General features: G+C 47.3%; 1 protein-coding gene across 5 annotated transcripts in view; it reads right to left on the reverse strand.

The window, feature by feature from the left end:
• The window catches only part of TPR (translocated promoter region, nuclear basket protein), a 247,582-nt gene that overhangs the window by 28,977 nt on the left and 201,426 nt on the right, over positions 1-17,179 (reverse strand). For 3 of the 5 annotated variants that reach the window (XM_030205412.1, XM_030205414.1, XM_030205411.1), the window contains exons 37-41: positions 13,637-13,909; positions 7,181-7,338; positions 4,290-4,373; positions 2,049-2,246; positions 1,652-1,780 (exon numbers count right to left, since the gene is read on the reverse strand). In XM_030205412.1, coding sequence (XP_030061272.1) covers positions 1,652-1,780; positions 2,049-2,246; positions 4,290-4,373; positions 7,181-7,338; positions 13,637-13,909 — 842 coding nt within the window. The remainder of the gene's footprint in view (positions 1-1,651; positions 1,781-2,048; positions 2,247-4,289; positions 4,374-7,180; positions 7,339-13,636; positions 13,910-17,179) is intronic. The other 2 variants (XM_030205416.1, XM_030205413.1) reach the window with 1 other exon arrangement.

Genomic DNA, 17,179 nt, shown 5'->3' on the forward strand with positions numbered 1-17,179 from the left:
GAGTGAATGTGCGAGTGTGTGTTTGTGTGTGTGAGAGTGACTGGTGAGAGAGTGAATGTGCGAGTGTGTGTGTGTGACAGAGAGAGAGTGAGTCTGGGTGTGAGTGTGTCTGTGTGAGAGAGAGTGTGTGTGTGTGAGAATGAGAGTGTGTGTTTGAATGAGAGTGTATGCGAGTGAGTATGTGAGACACAGTGAGTGTGAGAGAGAGTGTGTTTCACACAGATACACTGTGTGTGAGTGTGTGAGAGATCTCCAATGCTTTTGCCCTAGGTTCTTCCTCCATCTCTAACTTAAATGGAATAGATTCAGTCATTTTTCCTCACAAAATCAATGAATGAAAACTCCTCTGGTGGGAATTTTGCTCTAATTATTTAAATCATATTATCCAATTGTCCTAGGCAATGTACAACTGGAACACATACACTGAAAAAAACATAGCAGAATACAGACAACTAAAACAAAGAATCACTAAATGAACTCATCACCAAGACTAATATTTTGAGGCAGTAAGTGAACTACTCAGACTGAAAAAGCCTGAGCAAAAAGAAATAACTGTTTCCTAAACTGAAGGATTGAAGTTATCACATGTAAGCTCACAGGCAAAATATTCCAAATAGCTGTGCCTACAATCTGAAGAATTGCTGAACGGTTAGCTCCAAGCCTAAAGTACTTAAAGGAAAAAATAACCAATAAAAGTTTACCCCAAGAACACAGACTACGAAATGGCTTGATACAATCTTAAAGATGACATTAAAGTCAGGGGTGCATCATTGTTCAAGGCCTTAAAAATCAAGGTCAACACCTTAAACCTAATTTGCTAAAATACAAGAAGCCAGTGCAATGCCTTCAAAGCCAAAGTAATGTGATCAAATTTCGACAATCCAGTAAGAAGCCTAGCAGCAGCATTCTGCACAAGCAGTTTGTATTTTGGTGGAGATTGGTCTGAAGGTAGGCCAGCTGACCCTTCTTCAGAAAAAACAGAGTCCAAGGAGTACTAAGAATCAGACCTGGAAAAATAATCCAAAGGAGATATCTGGGTCTCTGCCTCTCAACCTAATGATAATGGAGTCAAGCCTTGGATGCGAACTTTCCTCCCCCAATACACTGGAAATCAACAGTCGTGTTGCATATATAGCCTCCAAAGCCATCCAAGGTCTCAAGAGTGGATGCTTCTCGTGTAGGCAGTGTGCAAAGTCTTAAGGATCTGCTGGATGTCTCTGCATCGACATCGATGGTGGCAAAACCACAACACTGTGCCATGGAAAGAAGAGCTTCTCTGCTCATCAAATCTCTTCATAAACTACTAATTGAATGATGCCATTTACAAAGGCACAGGGAAAGTAGTAGGAGTGGCTATATCCTCCTGAGTCACTCAAGGAGTATTGGAAGCCAGGTCTCAGGCAGGCAGAAGTGGAATACATACATACATACATAATGGAGCAACTGAATGGCTTTAAGTATATTCTAAGCTGGAGAAAATTCCCACAGGTGTTTGTTCGGTGATACCACCTCATGCTGTGAGAACCTGCTATCCTGCTTGTCTTCAGAGAACCTTACTAAGCACTGCACAGAGCAGACACAACAATGGACAATTACCTCACTCCACAAATTCATGCGCTCTTAGTACAGGGATACTTTAGCCAAAACCTACCTCACCATCATCGGCTTCATATGCCTCATTTCCATCTGCACTTCCAGTTTCTTCATTACTATCTTCGCCTTCGTCGCCCATCCCCGTATCTTCATCATCTTCATCATCATCTTCATCTTCTTCATAGTCCTATTGATAACGGACACAATATTTTAAGTCACTGGAACGTTGCCTGAAATACACTGATGGGGTACAATGGAGAAATTTGCATCACTGGACTGTGCTGCACCTGTTCTTTGGATTAAATATTAATTTCTAGTAGCTTCAGTCTGATACTGTTCACAAATATTAAACATTCACGATAAAAGAAAGCAAATGCCTTTTAGGGGGCCAAACCGATCCTGTTTGCAATTCACAATGCAGAACAGCATCAGCTTAAAAGTTCAAATTCTCATACCTCTTGTTCACCTTCTTCGTTTTCTTCCTCCTCATCTTCTTCGTCATCACTGTCAATGACGATAACATCAGTCCGTGGAGGCTGCAGATCCTGAATTTGTGAGGGAAGGTCTGAAGGCTGGGGTGAAGGGTCAAGTAAGAGAGACTGAGAGGTCTCTTCGCCATCTTCCATGGTTGTGTAATCACCCTGAGTGCCTCCCTGTAACAAACAGAATTGGACAGGGAGACCACAAATGTGCTTGTTTCACTGAGATAGTTAAATATGCCACAAATGATGGCTTCAAACTAACTTGGAACAATTTTAAAATGCATACCTCTTTCAGGATCCATTATTTAAGGAACAGATAGTGTATGCTTCAGAAGAGGCAGTTCTTTTAATCAGGCATCTGCATTTCCCTCAAAATAAAAGGTCTCTCTATTCAAGGTGGAGGAACTGAGCTCCAGGAATGAGTTACACATAGCTTAGTTACACGTTTTCTGGATAGCTATGGTCCATGAAGCTGACTCCATCCTACATACAAGTGGGCTACATGCAATTCAATGCATAATTATTGCCTCTCTTTTTGTGGTCTATAGTCAGAGACATGCCACACACACTTTTTAAACTAAGCAGAAAGAACAGATTATGATCAGCTTGGCCAAGCCTCAGTAAGAGTACAGGTGACAAGCTAGCTCTGGCTTCTCATGTAAGTAAAAGTCAATTGTTCTTTGGACTCAGAAAGGAAGAGGAGAAAACAGCAAGAAGAAGGACAGGACAGTAGGAATAATATCTAAGTTTCCTCACGACTCTGATATTGCCAGCCAAGGAAGGACTGCCTTATCAGGCATTCAGGGCACACCCTGGTGGGTCAGTCAAGTAGAAACTGGAACTTTCATTTGCAAAAGGCAGTGCTGTAGTGACTCCATAGGAATGAGAGTAGCAGGCAGTGCATTGGCACAAGGAAAGACAAGTAGTATGATATGCAACTACACAAAACCTGACATGCTTAAACTTGATATGAGTTACGCACTTTCCTCAGGTCCCAGCAGTATGTGGTTATTTTTTCATTTTGGTGCACTGGAACTAAAATTATAAGTGCCCCCCCCCCCCCCGGCTGCTTGGGCCTGACGAAAAAAAGTGTAACTCACATCCAGTTAGGTATGTCAGGGTTTAAGTGGCTGTCTCTCATGTTGCACTTTTGGGAGAGGAGACACTGCACTGTTGGTGGCCCCCACTGACTCTAGGTATGGCTTCTTAACACTTCTCTCTATATATACTTTCTCCCATCTTGTCCACAGGCTTGCTGCCAGCACTGTCTCCATAACAGCTCTATTTTCTTTTAGGACTGTATGTTCTCAGCGAGTTTGAGTTATTTGGTATACCAACTTCCATATTACACTTGCAAGACTGTGCAAACAGTGACGTTTAGACACCAGCTGGATCAAGCTCACCGAGAGCCACACAATGTTAGAAGAAAATAGAACACCTGTTCCAGAGATCATGCCTGTTGGAAGATTCTGGGGAAAGCTGGGGGCATTAACAGAGACATGGCTTAGAGGAAATGGGGACAAGATGATAGTGGCTGACTGGAGAGGCTGATGGGAGTTGAGAATGATTTATTTATTTGTTGCATTGGTATCCCACATTTTCCCACCTACTTGTAGGCTCAATGTGGCTTACATAATACTGTGATAGCGGACGCCAGTTCCGGTGTCAGAAATACAGAGTAGTAATAGTGTTAAAGTTCATGAGTAACAGAGTGTCTTTAGGTAGTTGATGAGGGAGAATTAAGTGTTCTGTTCTGGTACAGGTTTCGTTGCGTTGCAGGGTTCGGGTGTTTAGGTTGGATCGTTGTGGTAAGCCTTCTTGAACAGATTGGTCTTTAATGATTAGAATACAGTTAGGGAAGCGTTTCCAATAGGGGAAGTTTTGGCAGAGACACAATCTGGAGATCAAACCTCACTGTAGTTACTTTGAGTGTGTGTCTAAACAGGTGGACTGGCAGCATCATTAAAGAGGGAACCATTCCCTTTACCACCCAGGCTCTAGACACCATCATCTGCTTTGTCCAGCAGTGGTTCTGGCTTTCATGTTGAAGTCTTTTTACCAATGTGGCCCCCGCTTCAACAACAGTGAAAAGTACTGCTCTAGAGTCATAGAAACTTCTTTAGAAGGCCATGAATAATAAAATTATTCTGCAGCAATAGTCACAGATTATCAATGACATGCTTTATACTAGAATATGTATACTTTTGTATTTACCTCTCCCACAGAATCCTGAGACTCCTGCTGGAAGGACTGAGAGTCAACATCAGCATCTGTGCTCTCTTCCACCAGAGCTTCCTCCTGAAGGAAAATACTCAGAGCTTAATAAGCACCTCATACATTTATGTGCAAGGCCACCACACTTGTTCTACTATTGCCTGGAAGAATGGCACATGGCTGGAAAAACAGATGTTTATAAAGCTCAATTTTCTTATTCCAAGAAAAGAAAGGTTCTATTTCACTCAAGATGCATATATCCTGCAATATAAGTACATTTGCATTAAAGCTGACATAATGAATCAATCATCCATCAACAAATATTCAGATCATTTAAGGACTGAAACAAAAGTAAATCACAATGAGTACCCTCTTGCAGTCCCTGGTTATGCAATTAGTAATTATGAAGTGTAGTATACTGTATTTTATTGGCTCAACCACTGTCCATATTTTGTTAGATATGTTATGCAAATTTCTCTCAATAGCACAGCAGAGCATGCCCGGATTTAAGAGGATTTTTAAGGTTCCCAAGATCAGGTAATACTCAGATGATGAACTTATCTCCATTCCACCAGCTATCATATGCCAAAAATCCAGCCAAGAAAGGAAAGCTTAAAGTTCCTATATACAGGACATGACAAGTAAGGAAAGTTCTAACATGTTAAGATTTTATTCACAGAGTATTGCATGACTTGCCTCTTTATATGAGCACAGTATTAAAGAATTATCATCCAACTTGTCTACTGAGGTAGAAGGGATCACAGCAATTGTCCATTCCACCACTGACCCAAGAATCCACTTTGCTGAACCCAGGGATTCCTATAGTTTATAGTGCTTGACAAACCGCTCATACCGACATGCAGATCTAAGCGGTTATCAATAAAATACTAATAAAAATAAGTTAAAATGGGAAAGGAATGCAATAAATTCACAGGATAGATCGCAAACATCCAAGAACAGTTTTAAATTTGGGAAGGGTCTGCTCTTGCTGCCAACAAGGCGGCAGTTCATTTCAAAGTTTTGAAGCAATAAAATATTATGTAGCATGCCTTGTGGATTTTAAGTGGGCTACCTTGGGACTGGGGAGAACTAAATGGTGGGAGTCAGTAGACCTTAAGATGTCTAGGAGGGGGTGTATGGAATTGAGAAGCTGAGTAAAGTATACCACTTAAATAGTAGGCATTTTGAGCTAAGCAAAGTACCCTTATTTTGCATTGCAGGGTCACTGGAATAGAACAAACTACCTCTTTCTATGAGGCTGATTTTGGACACTATAACATTCAAGAAGCAGCTCGACAGACAGCTTGCATGAAGTAAGGCTTAAGTTGACAGTTTGTAATGTTTAGAAATGACCATCAGTTGGAAGTCTAGTTTTATTTTATGAGATAGATACCTACTTTTATTTTATTTACATTTTGTATGTTTTGAGTTTATTGTATAGTTGATTTTACACGTCTGGAACAATTATATATGTAACTCTACCTAGTTTCAGGCAGAACAGAAATAAGTAAATAGACATAACATTTATCTATGTTTATAAGTAGGGATGGGTAATTAAGGCTTCACTGAAAATGATTTTTAATGCTGCCCCCCCAGCCGCATGTTTACCTCATCTCTTCTTCATGGAGTCTCGGGCAGCAGTACTGATTGTCACATGCTGCTTACCTGGAAGACGTGCCTCTGCCACATCCTACTCCCCCCCTCCCCCCAATGCAACTTCCTATTTTCTGCAAGCGCAAGCTAAGACTTCCAGGTCAGCGCTGAACACATCATGTGTGAATTGCTGCGGGTCTCTTGCAGGCGGTTGATGGAAGTGCTTTTCTTTTGTAGATCCTGCGCTATTTTAGTAGCCCTTCTCTGGACTGTCCAACTCCTTCCTTCCAGACAGAGGTAAGGCCCACGATTGAATAAAATAAAGTTATATGCAGCTAGACAGCATTTCTCAACTGGTGAGTTGAAGTGTATGGGCATGAGGGAGGGGGATGAGAGTGCTGAGAGGGAAGGGGAGTACTGATGACCTGCTGGGGTGCTATAATGGGAGGTGGGGAGAGTGTTGGGGATATGCTGGAAGGGGGAGTACTGAAACTTGTAGGGAGGCTGTGCTGGGAGGTGATTGAGAATGTTGGGACACCTGGGAAGTAGGAGAAATGTTCCAGCTCTGCTAGGAAGGAGTGAGAGGGCTGGTGTTGTGCTGGGAGGGATTTAGAGGGCTGGGCTATGATGGAAGGGAGTCAGAAAGATGAAGCTGTGCTGGGAGGGAAGGAGAGTCCTAGAGCTGTTTTAGGAGGGATGGAGAGTGCTGGAGCTTTGCTTGGAGAGAATAGAATTTTAAAAGATGTATGACAGTTTTGAAAATTTAAATATATATATATTTTTGTTACATTTGTACCCCGCACTTTTCCCACTCATGGCAGGCTCAATGTGGCTTACATGGGGCAATGGAGGGTTAAGTGACTTGCCCAGAGTCACAAGGAGCTGCCTGTGCCTGAAGTGGGAATCGAACTCAGTTCCTCAGTTCTCCAGGACCAAAGTCCACCACCCTAACCACTAGGCCACTCCTTTCAAGTTACAGTACCATTAAAGTATTGATTTTCAGTTTCAGTATTACATTTTGTTTGAATTACACTTCATGGCCCACAATGCATGCCGCGTTTAAGAGCGATTAAAAGGTTTAATCACATGATGAATCGTAATTAAAATTTTTAATCTTTGCTCACCCCTTATTCAGATAGTATATATTGCCACAAGTACTGAAGTTTCACACAAATATAAAATTCTACTCTATAAAATCATTTTGCCAGCATTATGAGAAAACCAGGGCTTTTCTTAACTTGTAAATTGAACAAACCTTACTTCCTAAGAACAAGTCAAGTATTTTGATCATTACACACCTCAACTCCAACTCGCTGTACAGCTCTTAGTTTCTTTGGATGAGGCATGTCTACCGTCTCCTCTGAAGCCTGGTCAGCGTGTTCTACAGATGCCTCCTCTTCTTCTTCCCGAGGTCGTTTAGGTAAGGAAGAGGTTGGGGTAGCTGAAACTAAAAGATCTTTTGTCACCATTAGCATGACATAGTAGCAGGGTAAAAACAGAGTGGCAATATTTCAAAACCTAGTCCAAAATAAACCGAGCAGTCTAATCAAGTTGCAAATTTATTTTCTTTTCTACAATATAAGCTTTCCTTTTCTAACCTGCATTATTATATTACTTCCTGTAAAGCTTCTCCTGCTCCCTATATAGCAAATGGCTATTTACATTCTAGTATGCTACATTGGGGGGATGGGGAGGGAAGATGGAATATAGTTTAAATATGCTTCCAAACTAAATTTTAACCTTTATGCTGCTGTACAGATGGAAGATAAATTCCATCTTTGGGACTTCAGAAGACAGAATGTAGTCAGGTCCTAAAATCTTAAATTTGAGTTCACAGTTGATATAGAATGGGAAAATTAGGTTCTTACCTTGGTAATTTTCTTTTCTTTAGTCATAGCGGATGAAGCCATTACGTATGGGTTGTGTCCATCAACCAGCAGGGGGAGATAGAGAGCACTCAACTTTTCAGTGCCTCATGGCCAGCTAGCTCCACTGCCTCTTCAGTATTTGAAGCTTCCAAAGCAGTATGGCAAACCACAATGGGAATAACATGAACTTTCCTCACAGCGAATGATGGCCCCTTATCAAGGGCATAAAGGAGGGAATGAACTCATCCTCCTGGAGGGAATAAACTCGTCCTCCACTTTGTATAAACGGAGGGAATACTTGCATCCTCCTGGAGGAAATAAACTCATCCTCCCAAAACATGAACTGGAGGGAATGAACTCATCCTTCTATAACTGTAACAAGAATCCTGAAGACTGTTTTCCGACTCCACAAGGAAGGAATATAACTTCAGGAAACAAGAACAGCACCTGAAATCAGAATCACTGCAATACAGACAATCATACAGGGAGGGCTCATGGCTTCATCTGCTATGACTAAACGAAAGAAAATTACCAAGGTAAAAACCTAATTTTCCCTTCCTTGTCATCAAGCAGATGAAGCCATTACGTATGGGATGTAACAAAGCAATCCCTAAATAGGGTGGGAACAAGCCACACCACGCGCTAGCACCTGTGCTCCAAAACGCGCATCCCTCCTGGCAGCCACATCCAGCCTGTAATGTCGGGCGAAAGAGAGCTTAGAAGCACTGCAAATCTCCTGAAGAGATAGTGCTCCAGTTTCCGCCCAGGAAGAGAAATCGCTCTTGTGGAGTGTGCCTTAAAGGCTGCAGGCGGAGCCCGGCCAGACAGCAGATATGTTGAAAAGATAGCTTCTTTGAGCCAACGGGCAATAGTGGCTTTAGACGCTGAAGACCCTCTGCGAGGACCTGCAAACAGCACAAAAAGATGATCAGAGGTCCTGAAAGAATTTGTAATTCGCAGATACTGCAACAGAGTCCTGCGCACATCCAAAAGGTGCAACTGCCCAAATGAATCTGGAAACTCCTCCTCAACAAATGAGGGAAGAAAAACAGGCTGATTTAGGTAAAACGCTGAAACCACCTTAGGCATGAAGGAAGGCACGGTCCGAACCGTGACCCCTGACTCTGAGAATTGCAGAAAAGGGTCTCTATAGGACAGCGCCTGGAGCTCTGACACCCGTGTCGCCGAGGTAATGGCCACTAAAAAGACGGCCTTCAGTGTCAAATCTTTCTCTGAAGCACGCCAAAGTGGTTCAAAGGGAGTCCCCTGAAGGGCCTTCAATACTAACCCCAGGTTCCAAGCTGGATAAGGTGCCCGCACGGGAGGACAGAGCCGAAGCACCCCTCTAAGAAACCGTGCCACATCTGAATGAGCAGCTAAGGACACGCCTTCAACCTTGCCACGCAGGGAGGCCAATGCTACCACTTGCACCCGCAGGGAAATATAGGCCAAGCCTTTGTGTACACCGTCCTGCAAGAAGTCCAGAATCGCTGAGACAGGAGCCCACAACGGAGAAAGCGCTCTTGAAACACACCAGACTTCAAACTGGCACCAAATCCTGGCATAAGCCACGGAAGTGGAGCACTTACGGGCCTGCAGGAGAGTGGAAATTACCTTATTTAAGTAGCCTTTGTCTCTCAATTGCGCCCTCTCAATCGCCAAGCCATAAGACCAAAGCGGCAGGCGTCCTCCATGGCCACCGGACCCTGTGACAACAGGTGCGGAACCAAAGGTAACGGAAAAGGAGCCTCCAACAGCATCTGTCAGAGGTCCGCATACCAAGGCCTCCTGGGCCAATCTGGGGCGATGAGCACCACTTCTCCTGGATGCAGCCGAATCTGCAGGAGCACGCACCCTATCAAGGGCCACGGAGGGAAGACATACAGCAAGCCCAGGGGCCAGGGTTGAGCCAAGGCATCCAACCCGGCAGAGCGAGGATCCCTCCGTCTGCTGAAGAAGCACGGGACTTTGGCATTGGAACTGGTCGCCATAAGATCCATTACTGGCTTGCCCCATTTGGCACATATCTGCAGGAATACATCGTCTGCTAGTTCCCACTCCGCTGGATCGATCTGATGCCTGCTTAGATAGTCGGCTTGCACGTTGCTCTGACATGCAATGTGAGCTGCTGACAGGGACTGTAAATGTAGCTCGGCCCAGTGGCAAATTTGTTCAGCCTGCGCGTCTAGAGCTCTGCACTGAGTGCCGTCTTGTCGATTTATGTAGGCCACTGCTGTCGTGTTGTCCGACATCACTCGGACAGCCAATCCTTCCAGGGTCACTTGAAAGGCCAGAAGAGCCAGAAACACCGCTTTCAATTCCAGGCGGTTGATAGACAACCCCAGGCATGCTTCCCCTGGCAATCTGCGCCCCAGCCCTTCAGGCTGGCATCTGTCACCACTAAGCACCAATCGGGGAGCGCCAGCGGCATTCCCCGCCGCAACATGCTATCCGAGAGCCACCACTCCATACTGAGGCGGGCCGCAGGGAGCCAAGAAAGTCTGCACTGATAATCCTGAGATACTGGAGACCATCGTTGAAGAAGAGAATACTGTAGAGGTCTCAGGTGTGCTTTCGCCCATGGCACCACTTCCAAGGTGGCCATCATCAATCCCAGCAGCTGGACAATGTCCCAAGCTCGCGGGCGGGGCATCCTCAGGAGCAGACGGACCTGATTCTGAAGCTTGCACCGCCTTTGCTCGGGAAGAAACACATAGCCCGAGGCTGTGTCGAACCTGGCCCCCAAATATTCTAGAGATTGCGAGGGGGTAAGGTAACGTTTGGCCATATTGACGACCCAGCCCAGAGATTGAAGGACTGAAACCACTCTGGCTGTAGTTAGATGACTCTCTTTTTCTGAGTCTGCTCTGATGAGCCAGTCGTCTAGGTACGGGTGAACCCGGATACCCTCTTGCCTGAGAAAAGCAGCTACTACCACCACGATTACCTTGGAGAAGGTTCGGGGAGCTGTGGCGAGGCCAAAAGGCAAGGCCCGAAACTGGAAATTTTTTCCCAACACTGCAAACCGCAGAAACTTCTGGTGCGGGGACCAAATTGGTATGTGCACGTAAGCTTCTTTCAGGTCCAGAGACATAAGAAACTCTCCTGGCTGTACCGCTGCCATGACGGAGCGCAGGGTTTCCATGTGAAAATGCCGCACTCTTAAGGACTTGTTCAGCTCCTTTAAGTCCAGGATCGGGCGAAAAGACCCGCCTTTTCGTGGCACCACAAAGTAAATGGAGTAACGGCCTAGACCTTGTTCGGCGGGAGGCACCGGGGTCACAGCCCCTATCTGGCACAGACTGTGCAAAGTCTCCTCTACCACCGCCCGTTTGGTGGCAGAACCGCATTGGGACTCCACAAACACGTCTCTCACCGGGGCATCGAATTCTATTCGGTATCCGTCTCTGATCAGGTCCAAGACCCACTGATCTGCGGAGATTTTGGCCCACTCCTCGAAAAAGAGGGAAAGTCTTCCTCTGATGACAGGAAACAAGGAGGGGGCCGGCGCACCATCATTGAGAGGGTCGCCCCTGAACTCCAGGCCTAGAACTGGCAGCTGCGGAACGTTTGTTTGAGCGAAAGGAGTTTCTCTGCTGAAAGCGGGCACGAGAAGTGAACCCAGCAGCACACCCAGGGCGGTACCTTCTAGCTTCACGGAAGCGAGGTCTGTAAGAGGAGCGGACCGCCTGACCCTTAGAGGAAGGCTTCGGCCTATCTTCAGGCAAGCGCTGAGGTTTGGAATCCCCCAGGCCTTTAACAATGTTTTCTAGCTCCTCACCAAACAGGAGAAGGCCTTGAAAGGGCAACTTCATCAACCTTTGCTTAGAGGCCATGTCCACCGCCCAATGTCGTAGCCAAAGAGTGTGGCGAGCCGCCACTGCTACAGCCATTTGTTTAGCCGAAGCTCTGACCATATCATAAAGGGCGTCAGCCAAAAAGGACAAGGCCGACTCCATCTGCGGAGCCACTTCAGATAAGGTCTCCGCTCCATCACCGGGCTGTTCCACTGCCTGCTGTAACCAAGCCAGGCAGGCTCTAGCAGCATAACAGCTGCATGCAGATGCCCGAACAGTGAGACCTGCCAAATCAAAGGACCGCTTCAGAGCTGAATCAAGTCTGCGGTCTTGAATATCCTTCAGGGCAACACCTCCTTCAACAGGGAGGGTAGTTCTTTTTCCACTTTAGGCATTGCAAAGCGAGCCAAATGTTCCTCACTCAGAGGGTATAATTGCCCCATAGCCCTGGCAACCTTCAAAGGTCCCTTGGGGTCAGCCCATTGAGCCGAAATAAGCTCTTGGATGGAGACATGCAAAAGAAAAGCTCGAGCAGGCTTTCTGGTACTAGCCATCCGTGGATTAACAGAGGAGGCTGTGCCACTCCCTGGATCTTCAATCAAGAGGGCTTGTAAGGCATCTGAAATAAGCGATGGCAGCTCCTCGCGGTGGAAAATCCGCACCGCAGACGGATCATCAAGATCCTGTGGCAATTCTGCACCTGACTCTGGCTCCTCAGACCAAGAAGCTCTGCCAGACCCCTCAGAATCCTCATAGCCCGACCACGGGGGGGGGGGGGGGGGGGGGGTCATGTATGCCTTATGCAGCATTAAAACAAAATCAGGGGACAAAACCGCTCCCTGACCGCCCGGATCCTGCCCAGGGCTATCAGCTCTATTATTAGCCTCACTCAGAGGACCCCCCCCCCCCCCCCCGGATTCAGGGCTCTCCATCGCAACGGAGGCCGCGCCATGTGGAAAATCCAAAATGGCATCCGCTGCCAGCTCAGAGCGCGAAAGATCGCCGCTCGCCATGCTCAGGCCGGCTCTACCGTCTGTACAGCGTGATTTACAGAGCCCCGCTGCAGCCATCGACGAAAACGGCGGTAAAATTCAAAATGGCGGTTCGCGCCAAAAACGTCCTGATCGCGGGCCCACCCTGGAGGAGTCAGAAAACACTCTTACCTCATTAGACCGAGTATCACAACTCCGGTCCTGCAGAAGAATCTCCAGAAAAACCTCTTTTCCAAGATCGTTGCGCTAAAGCGCTTTTTTTTTTTTTAACGCTGTGAGGAAAGCAGAGGCAAAAGAGGTAAATAAAATCACTCCGGAGGCTCAGATAAGTGGGAAAGGCGAACCAATGTGCCTGCATCCACTGAGTGGGAAAGGACAGGGAAAAGCAAGCTAATATGTCCACATCCACGGGGGCATGGGTAAGGCAGGGAAAGGGCTGACCTATGTGCCTTCAAAGTGAAGCTGCTATAGCCTCTAAAACCCCGGCTAACAACTGGCAAGCCAGGAGCCACCCCCAGGCAGATTTTTGATGGAGGTTGAAGAAGCTGCAGCCACCCTGCTTGGGGAGATAGAGAATACTGAAGAGGCAGTGGAGCTAGCTGGCCATGAGGCACTGTGAAAAGTTGAGTGCTCTCTATCTCCCCCTGCTGGTTGATGGACACAACCCATACGTAATGGCTTCATCTGCTTGATTACAAGGAAAATATATTAAAACAAAAGCAAATGGCAATATTTCATATGTAAATATCAGAAAAGAAGCAGCCAAAAGAACCAGTGGCTGTCAAATAAAGGAAATTTATTTAAAGGGCATCGAGTGGGTTTACTTGCTTTGTGAAGCAGCTGCCCAGTGTAGGCAACCTTTATGCCAGTGGTTCCCAAACCTGATCCTGGAGGCACCCCAGCAAATCAGGTTTTCAGGATACCCACAATGAATATATCGTAAGAGAGAGTGGAACCAAGTTTCAAATTTAATAAGACTTGATATACTGCCTATCAATTGTGCAGTAAAACAAAATGTTATATACAATTATCAGTACATGTGTCATAAAATCTCTCATGTGATTTATCTCGATTTTAATTCAGTGCATGAAACCAACCTGTGCCAAATACTGCGGAAGAAGTTGTGGGCCTCTCAATGGGTGAACTTTGTACCACTTCCACTGTGGGAGGGGATGGCTCCTGATTGGATGGCTCAATCTGAGGAAGGGTCTGCTGAGTGGGCTGTACAAAAGCTGTGGCCTGTGTCTGTTGTTGGACAGTCAAGATGGGCTGTGAGAGGGATGTCTGAACATTGGGACTGGTAGAACGAACTGAACCACTTGTGCTCCCGAACACAGGAACATGCTCCACTGGGCCTTCAGACTGCATAGCTGTGTGGAAGTAATAAGTACCAACTGAGATACTAACAAAAAGATGCAAAGCAAAAATAAGCATTTTTTTTTAAAGCGAATGCTACATACCTGTAGAAGGTATTCTCCGAGGACAGCAGGCTGATTGTTCTCACTGATGGGGTGACGTCCACGGCAGCCCCTCCAATCGGAATCTTCACTAGCAAAGTCCTTTGCTAGCCCTCGCGCGCACCGCGCATGCGCGGCCGTCTTCCCGCCCGAAACCGGCTCGAGCCGGCCAGTCTCATATGTAGCAAAAGAGATACAAGGGAAGACACAACTCCAAAGGGGAGGCGGGCGGGTTTGTGAGAACAATCAGCCTGCTGTCCTCGGAGAATACCTTCTACAGGTATGTAGCATTCGCTTTCTCCGAGGACAAGCAGGCTGCTTGTTCTCACTGATGGGGTATCCCTAGCTCCCAGGCTCACTCAAAACAACAACCATGGTCAATTGGGCCTCGCAACGGCGAGGACATAACTGAGATTGACCTAAAAAATTTACCAACTAACTGAGAGTGCAGCCTGGAACAGAACAAACAGGGCCCTCGGGGGGTGGAGTTGGATCCTAAAGCCCAAACAGGTTCTGAAGAACTGACTGCCCGAACCGACTGTCGCGTCGGGAATCCTGCTGCAGGCAGTAATGAGATGTGAATGTGTGGACAGATGACCACGTCGCAGCTTTGCAAATTTCTTCAATGGAGGCTGACTTCAAGTGGGCTACCGACGCAGCCATGGCTCTAACATTATGAGCCGTGACATGACCCTCAAGAGCCAGCCCCGCCTGGGCGTAAGTGAAGGAAATGCAATCTGCTAGCCAATTGGATATGGTGCGTTTCCCCACAGCCACTCCCCTCCTATTGGGATCAAAAGAAACAAACAACTGGGCGGACTGTCTGTTGGGCTGTGTCCGCTCCAGATAGAAGGCCAATGCTCTCTTGCAGTCCAATGTGTGCAGCTGACGTTCAGCAGGGCAGGAATGAGGACGGGGAAAGAATGTTGGCAAGACAATTGACTGGTTCAGATGGAACTCTGACACAACCTTTGGCAAGAACTTAGGGTGAGTGCGGAGGACTACTCTGTTATGATGAAATTTTGTGTAAGGGGCCTGGGCTACCAGGGCCTGAAGCTCACTGACTCTACGAGCTGAAGTAACTGCCACCAAGAAAATGACCTTCCAGGTCAAGTACTTCAGATGGCAGGAATTCAGTGGCTCAAAAGGAGGTTTCATCAGCTGGGTGAGAACGACATTGAGATCCCATGACACTGTAGGAGGCTTGACAGGGGGCTTTGACAAAAGCAAACCTCTCATGAAGCGAACAACTAAAGGCTGTCCTGAGATCGGCTTACCTTCCACACGGTAATGGTATGCACTGATTGCGCTAAGGTGAACCCTTACAGAGTTGGTCTTGAGACCAGACTCAGACAAGTGCAGAAGATATTCAAGCAGGGTCTGTGTAGGACAAGAGCGAGGATCTAGGGCCTTGCTGTCACACCATACGGCAAACCTCCTCCATAAAAAGAAGTAACTCCTCTTAGTGGACTCTTTCCTGGAAGCAAGCAAGATGCGGGAGACACCCTCTGACAGACCCAAAGAGGCAAAGTCTACGCTCTCAACATCCAGGCCGTGAGAGCCAGGGACCGGAGGCTGGGATGCAGAAGAGCCCCTTCGTCCTGCGTGATGAGGGTCGGAAAACACTCCAATCTCCACGGTTCTTCGGAGGATAACTCCAGAAGAAGAGGGAACCAGATCTGACGCGGCCAAAAAGGAGCAATCAGAATCATGGTGCCTCGGTCTTGCTTGAGTTTCAACAAAGTCTTCCCCACCAGAGGAATGGGAGGATAAGCATACAGCAGGCCCTCCCCCCAATCCAGGAGGAAGGCATCCGATGCCAGTCTGCCGTGGGCCTGAAGCCTGGAACAGAACTGAGGGACTTTGTGGTTTGCTCGAGATGCGAAGAGATCCACCAAGGGGGTGCCCCACGCTTGGAAGATCTGGCGCACCACTCGGGAGTTGAGCGACCACTCGTGAGGTTGCATAATCCTGCTCAGTCTGTCGGCCAGACTGTTGTTTACGCCTGCCAGATATGTGGCTTGGAGCACCATGCCGTGACGGCGAGCCCAGAGCCACATGCTGACGGCTTCCTGACACAGGGGGCGAGATCCGGTGCCCCCCTGCTTGTTGACGTAGTACATGGCAACCTGGTTGTCTGTCTGAATTTGGATAATTTGGTGGGACAGCCGATCTCTGAAAGCCTTCAGAGCGTTCCAGATCGCTCGCAACTCCAGGAGATTGATCTGTAGATCGCGTCCCTGTTGGGACCAGCTTCCTTGGGTGTGAAGCCCATCGACATGAGCTCCCCAGCCCAGGAGAGACGCATCCGTGGTCAGCACTTTTTGTGGCTGAGGAATTTGGAAAGGACGTCCCAGAGTCAAATTGGACCAAATCGTCCACCAATACAGGGATTTGAGAAAACTCGTGGACAGGTGGATCACGTCTTCTAGATCCCCAGCAGCCTGAAACCACTGGGAAGCTAGGGTCCATTGAGCAGATCTCATGTGAAGGCGGACCATGGGAGTCACATGAACTGTGGAGGCCATATGGCCCAGCAATCTCAACATCTGCCGAGCTGTGATCTGCTGGGACGCTCGTACCCGCGAGACGAGGGACAACAAGTTGTTGGCCCTCGCCTCTGGGAGATAGGCGCGAGCCGTCCGAGAATCCAGCAGAGCTCCTATGAATTCGAGTCTCTGCACTGGGAGAAGATGGGACTTTGGATAATTTATCACAAACCCCAGTAGCTCCAGGAGGCGAATAGTCATCTGCATGGACTGCAGGGCTCCTGCCTCGGACGTGTTCTTCACCAGCCAATCGTCGAGATATGGGAACACGTGCACCCCCAGCCTGCGAAGTGCTGCTGCTACTACAGCCAAGCACTTTGTGAACACCCTGGGCGCAGAGGCGAGCCCAAAGGGTAGCACACAGTACTGGAAGTGACGTGTGCCCAGCTGAAATCGCAGATACTGTCTGTGAGCTGGCAGTATCGGGATGTGTGTGTAGGCATCCTTCAAGTCCAGAGAGCATAGCCAATCGTTTTCCTGAATCATGGGAAGTAGGGTGCCCAGGGAAAGCATCCTGAACTTTTCTTTGACCAGATATTTGTTCAGGGCCCTTAGGTCTAGGATGGGACGCATCCCCCCTGTTTTCTTTTCCACAAGGAAGTACCTGGAATAGAATCCCAGCCCTTCTTGCCCG

Source organism: Microcaecilia unicolor, chromosome 6, assembly GCF_901765095.1.
Source record: "Microcaecilia unicolor chromosome 6, aMicUni1.1, whole genome shotgun sequence".
NCBI lineage: Eukaryota > Metazoa > Chordata > Amphibia > Gymnophiona > Siphonopidae > Microcaecilia > Microcaecilia unicolor.